The following is a 13137-nucleotide window of genomic DNA, read 5'->3' as shown; positions in this document are numbered from 1 at the left end:
GCTTTCTTGGGGGAAGTGACCCAAAATAGGCTCCAAACTCAAGAAATAAGCCCCCCAAATTGCCAACTTTTGCAGGAAGTGCTCGGCACTCCAGTAAATGGGGTGCTAATGTGACAAGTGCCATTCTTAGGACACCGGTTTAAATAATTTCTGAGGCCTCAATAGCCAGGAAACCTTCAAACTTAAGCAGTTCTGGCTTCCTTTTCGCATGCTGCCTATCATGGGAGCCTCCCTCTGCAGCTGTGACAGCAAATATATTTGTTCTTTTAAAAAAAAAAAAAAGCTGAAAAGGAAGGTTCTTGCCAGTAAATTCATTCAGAGCAAAGTGCTAGAGACTGTCAGAACTGCAATTAAACCACAGCACTTGGCAACATGACAAGTGACCTTTGAGCAATCACACAGTTCCCATTTCTTTCCCATTCCCCACGGAGTAACTCTCCAGCAGCAAACTCTTACCTTTCCTGTTGGACCTCACAAATGACAGGATCACTGCCTCTTTCTCTCTTCCTTGGAAACCATCAACTGATTTAATTTCTAGTTCTGGGTACCTGTGGCAAAGGTGCTCTTTTAGCATGTCCACCTGAAAAATATGCAATGGGATCTTTCTTTAAAAGATGCAAGGTGAAAAGGGTTAAAATGGCACTGTTTTGGTGAAGTCCTTTCCTCTCAAACCCACAAGGATGAGGGCTCACATCTCAAGCGCTGACTCCTGAGGCTGGGAGTGGAATATACCCATCTAACATCCCTTCCCTCCATGGCCTCAAGCTGCTTAAATGTGGCGAAGTTGGCCACAGTTGCTGATTATACCATTTGGCTCCGCTGACTTCCACCTTTGTCTCTCTGAGGACGTTCTGGTATCACTCCTGAAGATGTGAAGGTTGGAATCCACCTCTGTGCATTTGCTCTGTGTGCATGCAGAAAGAGAGGGGAGATGCCAGGAGAGGGTCATCTCACCTGGAGGTTGTAGGGCGCTACAACAGCGATGTCTTGTGCCTTCACACCAGCTTCCACCAAGCCTTGGATGTGCAAAGCGGCCAGCTGCACCTCCCCTAGGGCAGACAGCAGAAGGGGTGGTGATGGGAACAGGCTGGCAGGCAGAGGTCAAAGCCACCAGCTTGGACATGCTGCGGCTCGGAGAAACTTGCCCACCTCCCCTTAAACAGCAAGGAAAGGCTATGGCAAGCGCTGCCTGCAGTCCAGCGTGGCACGGAGGTACCGACTCCCAGCCTGCCTTGCTGGGCTAGACGGTGACGCGCTACACGGCCGCGTTCCCCTGCTCCCAGGGCTGCACAGCGCTTGCTTCTTGCCTTTCCAAGTTACCAGCTCGCTTAAGCTTAAGAGCTTTCTGAACAGCACTTGGCTTTCTCTGTCCTTCCTGTATTAATGCAAGAGATCAATGATAATCCAGGCAATAGGTTATTCTTCCTCTAACGTGAGACCTTAGGCCTCACTAAAAATTAAATTCTGTTCTCTATGCTGCAACTGACAAAAAAATCCACCTTCCCTTTTTATTCTTTCTCAAGTCCCTGCATTTCTATGACCAATCTTCACGCTCAGATTTGTGTGCTCAGACCTTCCAGAGTCTGCAGGCAGGCAGCCGCAAACAACTGGCTATTCAGGATGGTGGCTGGTTCAGAAAGATCTAATGAGGACAAGGTAAATACAGATGTGAACTATTTCACTGGTTTATTGGCTGGACTGACTTTACCCTCCATTTTGCAGCAGAACACGGGTTTAAAAATCAAGAATCTGCAGTATGCTGCTCCAAAGGCTGCCTCCCAAACTGTGGGAGATGAGCATTTAACCCTGTGCTCAAAATCCTGGAGTTATCTTAGCTTTTTAGCTCTCCGTTTGGGGACAAGAGCCTCTCTCTGTTCAGCAGGGCCACAGGGACTGGTGCATGGAAAAACAAGAGGCACTCTAGACACCGGTGGGTTTTCAAACCAAAAAAGGCAAAAGATGTTTACACTGGTAAAAACTGTCCTTGTACTTTACAGTCAATTTTCCCTGTCTTGCCAGAGAGGGACTTGAAGCCTCAGAAATCTGTTGCTGGCATGAGATCTGCACTTGTGAGCAGAGAGGAAAAACAAATGAATCCCTGAAGCAGGCAGCCATGTTGCCAAATAAGCTCTTTGGCCATGTGAGAGTGAAGGGCTAGAACAGCCTGTGGCTCGGCCACCAGGAAAAGCACAGGCAGCAGCCAGGCAGGCAGGGGTGGCCACGGGCGAGGTGGCAGGACACAGGCACCGCACATGGAGATCGGTCCCCTCCAGGGCCCGCAGGGCCAGTCTGGACAGTGAATTTACAATCTAGGGGAAGATGTTGTCCTAAAAGCAGAGTCTCACCCTCCTCAAGCCAAGGCTCACTGTGCCCTCCCACCAATCCTTTTGCTAACAGCCTTCTGGGCTAAAAGCTCTCATTAATGCTTTTAGGAGAGCTATCTCCATAACAAGGTTGGGATATGTGGATTGTCAGGTGAAGCACCAGGTTTTGGACAGCCCATGTGCCACATCTCCTGGCAAAGGTCCCGTATGAGCCCCTTAAGAGCCAGCTAGCAGGTGTGGAGATGCCAGGCTAAATCTAGAGGAGCATGAGTAGCGACCTGGAACAGCACATCACAACCTGCCGCCCTGCTGCGGAAGCGAGGACACAAAGGAGGTAGCATCACCATTTTCAAAGTTCTCCCGCTTTATTAGAATGGCTCTGGCACCTCACTTTACACTCAATCTCCATAATGAAACCTATTTCTGAAGTTGGAAAACCAGCAGGAAAGTCAATGTCTTAAGAAATTCATGGATAAGAGCCACATAGAACTTCATGAAAGGAGCAGAGGACTGGGAGGGAATTCAGAGCCTCATCTACAGCCTCTCTAAAACAGGCTTGTGCTCTGCCTGATACTATTTGCCCTGCCAACTTGTGTAAATTGCAGGTCCTAGTCCACAGCATGGAGAAATGTCTCTGCAAGGGAACAAGGCAGCCAGCGGGGCCACCCACAAGCTGCACACCATTATCACAGCCCTGTGGCCACCCCGCTCTGGCTTGGAGTCCTTTGAGCTTGAGGATTTATAGAGGAAATGATCTCTCAAACAAGCAAGGCTCCCTGGGAACCCCACCTCCGCCTTGGTACCTGCTCTGGGGGGTGCCTCTCTGGGACATGGCTCAGCTGGTGCACTGGCCAAACCCATGGGGAGCTGAAGACCTCAGACAGTCAATTCTGACCAACAAAATTTTCCAAACAACAGTACCTGGATTCCCTTTAGACTGTTCATCTTCCACTTCCAGCTCAAACAGGCCACAGCCAGCAGTGTCTATAAGCAATAAGGGAATTGTGGTCTCTTCTGTAGAGGTGACGCCTGGCAGGTCCCTGTACAAGTTATTTGGAAAAGGGCCAGTTAACAAGGCTGAAATGATGCCAATGGGATGATCAGTTGAGTCACTGCTTATTCCTCCCAACAACACTGCAAGGACAGAGGGAAAACATAGCTGGATATTGCTTCCGAGGGACAAGGCTACAGACCAACAGTGGTGACCTTTGGGGTGCAAACGCAGGAAGATTGGCTCTGGAGGATGTGAAGAATGACAGAAACTGAAAACTGAGATTCCCCCCTTCCTGCTCCACCAAGCTTTGGATCCCTTTGCATCTGCAGTGATGCTGCTGAAGAGCATGTCATGTACAGCGATAACTGAGCAGGGCCCTTGAGCTCTGCTGGGCTCCTCCGGCTTTCAGGTCCCGGCTTCCCGGGTACAGTGCCAGGACGGCAGCCATGAGCAATGGCACAACAAGTCCTGAGAGGCTCAGGGGAGTCCGGCAACGCCAGAAAGCCATAGCTGAAAAGCCATTATTGGTGCCCCGTGGGATTGCCATTTAAATGCTCTCCCAAAATGCAAACGAAGAGCTGAGGGCCCCAGAGAGTCTCACAGGGGCCAGCCAGCAGCGCGGAGAGCTTTCTCACCGGCTGTGCTACACAGCCCAGTTACAACAAGGCACGGTACAGTGCGTGGGTGTTAGTGTCTCGCTTAAATGGTCCCGAACAGGAAAGACAGGCAGACCGAGGAAGATGTGGCAGCTGCTTTAAGTTTTTTACAGTGTTGAGAGGGAGAAGGAGTGCCTGAAGTATTACAAGAGATTTGACAGCAGTGCTGTCGGGCAAGAGAAGAAAGCGCAGCAAAAAGGAACCACATTGTTCCTATATCTAAAGATGCTGCATTAAAAAAAAAAACAAAAACAAGAAAACCCCCATATTTTAATACCCGGGGAAGCTGCTAGCTGAATTCACAGCCTAGGAAGAGGACAGGCAATTGAGGGCAGGAACAGAAAGCCTGGAGATGGCAGGAGAGCGCTGAAACAACAACCTCTTACTGTACATCATGTACTAGTCACGGAGTGCTGTGACTCTGGAGTCTGCAAATAAGCAAGGCAGAAGGCAAGCCAGCAAAAAGGAGGATTACCTCCAAATTACAGGCAGGGAAGTGAGGGCAAAGGCAGTTTCCAGTTCAAGACAAGCCCCCAGCTGCAGCCTCTCCTGCCCAGGACTCCCAGCACTGCACGTCCGTTCCTCTGCATTTGTATGCCACCAACAGCCCTCGCTTCCCCTGCACTCTGGACATTACTCACTCCATTGACAATAGAAGTCTCCTCTCTTGACTGAAACTCATTTTTCTCCTGTCTGAAGCTATTGCTGTTGTAATGCATGACTGGGAAGGTACGGAGACCAGTGCAGCTATGACAGGGAGCCAAAGACACTGCAGAAGAGCCCAGGAGGCACCTTCCCCAGTCCTGCGGCTAACCAGAGCCCAAAGGCAGAGCTCTTCCCCCCCGCTTAGGGGACTGGCTGCCTCAGCCTGACGATTGGATTCAGAGGCACAAGGTGCCTTCCCCATTTCCAAGGGCCCCAGGGACCAGCAACCAACTTCACTTTTCATGATCTCCTCCAGAGCGAGGCTGCCTCCAGGTAGAGTGTTTCCTCCCCTGTGGAGGGTATGATGGGTTTATCTCCCTCTCTTAGAAACATCAAACCTAACAGGCTTCCCATCTCCTTTATACCTGCTCCACTTACTGTCCTACCGCTGTCCACGTCCGTGCGGACAAAAGACTTTGAGCAAAAGCCAAGTTATCTGTGCAGATAATCCTAGAATTGTAGAATCTTTGGGTGGGAAGGGACCTTTACAGGCCATCTAGTCCAACCCCCTGCCATAAGCGGGGACATCTTCAACCACATCTGGTGCTCAGAGCCCCGTCCAACCTGACCTGGGATGTTTCCAGGGATGGGGTATCTACCACCTCTCTGGGCAACCTGGGCCAGGGTTTCACCACTCTCAGTATGAAAAATTTCTTCCTTATGTCTAGTTGAAATCTGCCCTCTTTTAGTTTAAAACCATTACCTCTTGTCCTACCACTACAGGACCTGCTAAAAAGTCTGCCCCCATCTTTCTTATAGGCCCCCTTTAAGTACTGAAAGGCTTAATCCTAATTCTTTGCTTATTCACAGTGGCCACGGAAAGCCCTTGCAGCATCTCTCAATGCCAGGAAGAATCTCAACCCCGGGAACGTTGCTTCAGAGGAGTAATTATCTACATAAATCTTCCAGGAGAGAGAAGAATCCATGCTCTTCTAAGGCAGTGAGATTGCACCAGAGCTGGCTGTTGCCTTGGACAAAAGCTGTCCACTGCTCTGCTATCCCTTCAGGATGAAGGGGAAAGGCACTTCTCCCACCTGCTGCAAACTAGCCCAAGCTGCAGAGAGGGATTTTTGTTCCTGGAGAGATTCTTGGTGTGTGATGACAAACCAGGCTGGCCCTGCAGCCAGACACGGGATCCAGGCTCAACGCACCGCCCTAGGACATCCAGGCGCGCTGTGCTTCACCTGGGAGGAGGTGATCCCAGCTGGGGGAGCTGCATGTTGCAACCGAGGAGCATTCTGGCTTCTGAGTATCTTCCAGGTCTCACACTACTGGGGGGGTTCCCTCATACTCCCTGTCAGCGAGGGGGTGTTAGCCCCAAAAGAAGTGCTAAGGGGAGGGACACCTGACACTGTTCTTAGATAAAAACTGACAGCAGAAGCTGCTGGTGATTTTTCAAGCCATCTTCTCACCGAGTGAGTCACAAATTTTGAAGGTGAAAAACACTGCTTGCAGCCTCCCCAACTTAATTCTGGAGATGTGTGGGGGTTTATGATGTGCTTCATCACCCATTTCACAAGAAAGGGAGATTTGGAAGGGAAGTTTTGCTCCCTTGGAAATACTCTGCCCCTGAAAAGATACCTCAGGAAACTAAAGTATCCTTCTTTGAGAAAAGATGGTGCTGCAGAAATCTCTAACTGACACAGACCAAGTGTTCCCAAGTGCCTCCAATATCACAGCAAGAGTTGGCAAGGACGTTGTTTGGAGCAGAGCTGAACTTCTTTTTCCAAAGACCAATCTTTGTGCTTCAGGTAAAGGAGATGAGACCTGCATCAGCAATGCAGTTCAGGGAAAGGTCGTGGTGGGAGTGCAGCCTTACTATCGGACATTGGGGATTATACCCTGGAGAGTAATTCTGAATGAAAGCCCACAGGTATCAGGCTTTACGCATCCAGCTGGACCAAAAACTCCCTGCCACCATTTGTAGAAAAAGGCGTTTGCGCCTGGACCTCCTTCCAGCTGTATGTCTCAAGACTGGGACATGCTTCTTCAAGCTTCACCTCTCAAAATGGCACCGTGGTCACTGTAAATTCAAGGCTAGAAGACAATCATATGGGCTGGCTTTGCCAATGCCAGCGGCCTGGCAGGGGCTATGGTCTGGATCACTCCAGTCAGATCTTTCTTCAAAGGAAGACTTCAAAATGCTTTCAGCAGAGATGGAGATCCCCCTCCTCGCACTGGGCTGTGGGACTCTTCAGCTTCCTTGCCCATCACCTGCCAGCCCTTAGGAAGGAGGAGGACCCAGAGTTTGTCAAATGCTGTAACTGCAGTTGCAGCTGCAGCCCAGGCTTTGGCTGCTTTCCAGTATGAGCAGGTAACTCCTGTGGGCACTCGCCAGCCTTCCACTTCCCTAGGATGCTTCTGCTTATAAGACAGCTTTTCCTAGAACTATCAGAGAATAAAACTCACTTATTTATTGCTCAGGTAAGGGATTAAGCAAATCATTTGGCCTAAGGCAACGAAAGACAGGAGATGCTCACAAATATCATGAAGGAATCTGTAGTAGCAACCTAAACAGAAGATCAAGGTCCAACATTAAGCCCCTGCATACCTGGTCTTCTACAGAAGCTTTGCAAGGTCCAGTGCCTGAACTGAAGACCGCGGTATTCATGCGATACGTCAGCAGGGCTGTGGACTGACAGGTTTGATTACAAGTTTAGAAATCAGGAAAAGGACCTGAGCAGGGGACTAAGCTGTACTGTGGACTAGAAAGAAAAACATTCACTCCATCAGCTATAAAAATAAGCCAGCTCATCAGAATAACAAAGTCGCCTAACTTTAACTTTTCAATTGGTTTCCTATTTTAATGGTTTCAAAGCATTTTGCCTGGGGTTCTTCACTAGTTGCTATCTTTAATTTGCAAAGATAAATGAGGAAAAAAAAAAAAGCACGGCAAAGAACAAGAACAATCAAGAAGAGGGTTTTGTACAGCACCGATCCTGGAATTAGATCCATATGGCTAAAACATTGCTGAATGAGTCCTGTCCATCTCAGCTGAGCTCCTCTTGGCACTGATGAACCAGCCTCGCCTACTCTTACCTACAGAACCCACCACACTCACCCATTAAATTACATACGTATACACATATGCATATAAACCAAGATAGAAGTCAGCATAGCTTCACTGATGTGAGGTGAGCTGAAGCCTCAAGAGCCCTGAAGCCTTAATACACAAGCAGAAATCCCTCTGCTGGCTGCCGCAGACGTAGATGGGGGTGCTGGGGCTGTCTCGAACACAAAGCTTGCTCTTCCCATCCAGGTGGTATTGTTCACACTGTTCACAAGTGTGATAAAATGGCCCCTCCAGCCACCTCTGTCCAAAACTACATCTACTATGAAATGGAAAGATTCTAGGGAAATATGAATTTTTCCGACTCCTAAACATTCGCATTTTAAAAAAAGTATTGGTAAAAATACAAGAGCACCACGCAGACAAGCACTGTGATATTTCATGCTTCTCCAAGTCCAACAGAGAGAATTAATGTTTTCCCATTTGCCTCCCAGAACTGCACTGACTGCAATTTTAAAAAGCACCAATTACTGACAGTCACAGTGTGTGTTGGCAAACAACTGCCTGTCGCAGGGTACAATGGAAATGAAATGCTAGTCATTTCCTTTAAATTACCAAAGGAAAGGGAAACCACTGTAGACAAGGAATGGATCCGATGCCATCAGACCTGCCTCAGGTGCTGTCCTAGCAGTAAAACTATCCAAGCTGGAAAGGGAATCTTGCATTTTGATCTTTCTGATGTCAATGTTGGGACTGATGATGTGACACACGCTGGCCCTCAGAACCATGTGGACATGCGGAAACACAGTAAAAGACCGGTGTCTGGTCCCACCCTCGACGAGAGCTTGAGATAGAGAAAGACTGCTTGGGGTATGCACACTGCAGGCCAGGCCTTCGTATATTCTCACCTGGTACAGGGGGCTTTTATTTTGTTGCTTACCATGCCAAAGGAGGAAACAGAAGGTAACTCTGCATGCTTCCTGTACATAGGAAAAAGGACACTCTGCCCAGTTAATGTTTCCTCAGTGAAATAAAGGATGAAACAGAAATGCTACCACAGGGCCAGGAAGAATGGAAAACGCCATCATAGGGAAGGGGCAAACCCTGCATGCGATGGGATGAAAAAGACATCTCTGCTCCTGTACCAGTGAAGAGCAAGTCACTTACTTGAGCAGACGCTGGGCTACTGATGGGTGAGCAGTGAGCCGGCCGCTGTACATCTCCGAGGAAGCCCACTGCATGATGGCCTGATGCATCCGGTACTGCATCGTCAGCATCTTCACAATCTTCTCCCCGTACCTCTCGATGAGCCGCTCCATCAAGCTGAGTGAAAGGCCCTTGGCAGCAGCTCTGCATGGGAGAAGCAAGTTGTAAGTGGAGTCTGGATGTCTGTCCTGAAGCGATGACCTAAGGTACAGATGTAACCCTCTGGACTAAGGACTCAGTCAGCATCTCGCTACAGATGCAGCCTCGGCAGTGCTGCAGCTGGAGCTGAAAGCAGCGTTATCGACGCTACTGGTGTTAGGTTGCAATGCAACTTAGGAGCACCTGCAGTACCTACTCTGGACCCTGCTGAGCACACTCGCACGGCTCTGCGGGGGTGGCGTTACCTCCCTGGCCTTGCGCTCCGTTTCCCTTGGGTACCGGGAGGCAGTGGAAGGGGAGCTGAAGGCTGCAGGGTCCTGAGCGCTATCTTTCAGCGGAGGCTCCCCAACAGGGAGAGGACCCTCAGGGACAGACTTCTGCCTTGCACAGAGATCAGATCAACTTGACCACATCAGGGTGGAGAGATGCCTGCTTCCCTTTCCCGTAGGGAAATACCTAGGGGTGTTGCCACTGCGATGCGAGAGATGCAAACAGTATCAGGCATCCCTGCCTGCAGCAGTCACCTCCAGCACCCAGATCTGCTCAGTGTGGTTGCAATCAGATGAGCAAGGGTGCCCAAGATCTCTACTTGGGGAAACAGCTCCAGAACAAAAACCTCAACCTGTAAGCTCACCCCGTCAACATCCTTAGTCACGCTGCTCGTAACAAGCTCTAGGTACTGCATCTGTCAGTGCAACATTACACTCACGTTACTGCACGCTCAGCAACAGCATCAGCGTCTCCTAATGCATTAGCATCAGAGCTTGACCCCAAATCTTGAAACGCTTGGTGTCAACACAGCCAGGCCTTGCTAATGTTTTATCGAGACACTTGCCACTCAAGCATTCTCATTACTCCTTGGCCGCTCACCCCAGACTAACACACTAATGCATTTCAGTGCTTATTGCTTTATTACCCATTAAGAAAACCAACACTCCATCACTTCTGGCAAAGGTCCCGTGCTTACATCTGTGACACAAATTAATAAAGCTTCTAATAAAATAAGCCTTTCAGGAGCCTAATTGCTTTCTCTTCACCGTACAGAAAGGGCTTGTTAGAAGCATTGCCTAACGGTACCGTCTGAGGAGGAAGGATGAGAATCACTGTACTCTGATGTTGCATTTTGAGCATTTCAGAGCACAAAGAGTTTTTTTTACTGTGCGTCCAGCACCCTGTATCAGACCGTACATAGTGAGGGGTTCTGGTTGCTACCAAAACACAGTGAACGAGCACAATGATAATGAAATGATGATAGAGAACAGCTTGTGAAAATTATTTCTGTCAAGGCTAAGGGGCACAGCACGCACACAATTAGTGCCGTGGGAGGCATTACATTACTACATGGCACCATAGCAAGCGTCTTGTTTGCTGTACTGGCCAGCCCTGTCACGCTAACAACGGGGCACTTGGTAAATATAACAAGAGACTGCAAATTCATTAAAACTGCAGAAGAGAAAATTGAGGGTAGATCCTTCTGAGAAGTCAAGTCTCATTAGCCCTCCATCTTGCTAAATCATAGAATGCAGCATACGGGGAAAAAAGGATCATAAACTCTGAACAGACGCAACTGCAGAACTTCGGAGACAGCGCTGCTTTTTCAAAGGCTGCTGTGACGCTAGCGAGCATTGAAAACACGTACAGGGGCAGCAGCCAGGAGGAGGGTTGGCAGATTTCCACTACAGATACTGTTTTGGATATATGGAGGTTTCCAGCTGTGCTGCACATTTTGCTGCTGATCATGAACCGCACTGAGGTTGACCATGGAGCCTTTACAGCTCCCCAGCCCCAGCGTTGCTACTTGGTGTGGCACAGATGTACTTATAGAGATCCTTACGCTCCCAGCTGAGAAAAGCAAGGCGTGGGTGAAACAGCAGGCTGTCAGAGGTGGGCTGCGTTTTCAGGAAAGGAAGGGGATTAGATGGGGTGAGAGCAAAGAGCAAGACATGGGGCTGGGGAGCTCATCCCAGTTATCAGGGGTTAGCATTCCTCCTTCCAGGCTCACAACTGAGCAAGAAGGCACTGACAGCCTGATCCTCCCAGCTCTGCTCTATCCCACACGGTGTGCTAAAAGGCAGCCTTGATCTCCTGGGCAAGGAGGGAAGCAAGCAGTTTTCACAGGGAGAGCTGTCTGCGCTCAGGCACAGGCACCTACCTGAAGTGGCCACTCCCATAGGAACGGCCCTTCCTCCTGCAGGGCCAGAGAATCAGGGGGTCCAGTGCCCCCTTCTTGCTCAGCCTTTGCCTAGATCATGACTGCTGTCACCAAGATGAAAATGCTTCTGGTTCCTTCCACCAGCCATCTCCTCCTGACAGGCTAACGAGAAAGCCCACATGCTGAACAACCCAGAGCTGAGCTGGCTCTCAGGGCCCAGAGGGAACCAGGAGGCTTTAATTGCCCTGACCAGCCTCACCTGGGACCCACATCCTCTGCCCACCGGCCTCATTTAGGCTCAGCACTAGCCCCTCAGTCTCTGCCTGAGTTATGTCCTAGCTCTGTCTCCTGGATGGCAAGCTCTATGGACTTTGGATCTACGTTGCAGGTCACTTTGATCCTGTCTTTAGCTGTATCTTCTGGCTGGATCTTGGATCCATATTGTGGCTTTGTTTCTAGCCCACCTCCTGATGGGACCCCCTGGATGGACCCTGGCCCTGGTTCATAGCTTGCTGGGCCCTTGGCTCTGCTCAGACCCCGTGGGACTGTGCCCTGTTGATGCTGCAGCCGTTCCTGGTCTTTGCTGTGGCCAGACACTGGCTGTGTAAGTTGCATCAGGCAACTCAAGTGGAAGTTAGTTAGGAATACCGAAATAAGATGCTTCCAAGTCTTGAAGGGATCCAGCAAGCTCCAAAGGTACCTCCCATCTGCTCTTGTCCTTTACTCCTCTCCCTCAGCTCACAAGTTCTTTCAAATCTAAGAGCAAGTCTAAAACTGATTTTCATGCAGAACTGGCAGGAAAACCCTGGTGTCTTTTAACAGCAACTACTCTGAAGTGTTTCTTGTAATAACTTATAATAAAGCATGGGGGAGCAATTAAACCTCACAGCAAGCCTTAGAAATAGTGCTCTTCTATACACTAACAGCACAGTTTCCATCGCAGGGATCTACATGAGATTATATGTTGAATTAATAATAAGGACATTAAGCTACTTGCAAATATTTTACCTGTTAACAAATTTCTTATTATTTTATCACTCAGTTAATTCCTACAATGGTTTATTTCCATGCCAAGAAAAATCTTAAGAGCACTGAGCAAAAGCATTTTAGGTATCAATTGCTTTAGAGAAATTAAATTGGAATAGGAGGTTGGACAGAGAGAACCATGCACCTGATGCTCAAGAGTATCTACTCTGAAATACCTAAAGTAAAGCTAAGAAAGCTGAAATGACAGAAGGAAGCCCCCAGCAGCCAGTATTTGCTGCTAACCTGGTTTCACCTTGCTTCACATGCAGGAGAAGGCTGTACTTTGCTTGAATACACCTTCCCAGGCTGCTGTACTGGGATAGATCCCAATGAAGGAGGATGAGGCCCTGCTGCTCTTCACAGGTAAGGCTTCTTCCTCCAGCTCTTGGAAGAAATGCTACACATTAAAGGTGATAGCCATAGCCCGGTGGAACAAAATATTTCAAAGGCTCTTGTGCCCACTGTGAGGTGAAACATCCTTTATAGGTTGGATATAAGGAGTCAGCCTGCCATGTAGGTGTCAAGAATGATCATTACTAGGGAGAATAAAAGGGAAGTGTTTCCCATGGAGGGATAGAGCTGTGCCCTCAAACATGTTGTATCTCTTCTTACTCATCCTCTGGATAGCTGGTCTCCTTCCTAAGAGACAGAAGGAGACATTGGTGTGACTCTGATCTCCACTGTACACCACTGAATTTGGACAGCAAAGTCTGGAAAAGACATCACCGTGTTTTCCTACCTCAAGAGCTCTGTATTAAGTTCTTGGATGTCAAAAATAGGCTGAGGCTGTTGTGGACATGCAAAGTATTAGCTGTCCTTTGCTTTGTGCCGTGGGCTTTTCTATCCTCCTATAGGTTTAAGAGATTTCACAAATAGGTAAAGTAGTAGTAAGTGAGGCTGTGTAG

The 13137-nt window shown here is 48.9% G+C and overlaps 1 protein-coding gene across 1 annotated transcript in view; it reads right to left on the bottom strand.

The window, feature by feature from the left end:
* The window catches only part of IGHMBP2 (immunoglobulin mu DNA binding protein 2), a gene marked incomplete at both ends in the record, with an annotated part of 42485 nt that overhangs the window by 5294 nt on the left and 24054 nt on the right, over positions 1–13137 (bottom strand). Inside the window, 4 exons of the mRNA XM_082000466.1 lie at positions 457–580; positions 955–1049; positions 3246–3364; positions 8857–9039. Coding sequence (XP_081856592.1) covers positions 457–580; positions 955–1049; positions 3246–3364; positions 8857–9039 — 521 coding nt within the window. The remainder of the gene's footprint in view (positions 1–456; positions 581–954; positions 1050–3245; positions 3365–8856; positions 9040–13137) is intronic.

The sequence above is a fragment of the Phaethon aethereus genome, assembly GCF_964289735.1.
Source record: "Phaethon aethereus genome assembly, chromosome: 5".
Lineage (NCBI taxonomy): Eukaryota > Metazoa > Chordata > Aves > Phaethontiformes > Phaethontidae > Phaethon > Phaethon aethereus.
The sequence above is the reverse complement of the archived record's forward strand: the minus strand, read 5'-3'. Positions and strand labels throughout refer to the sequence as shown.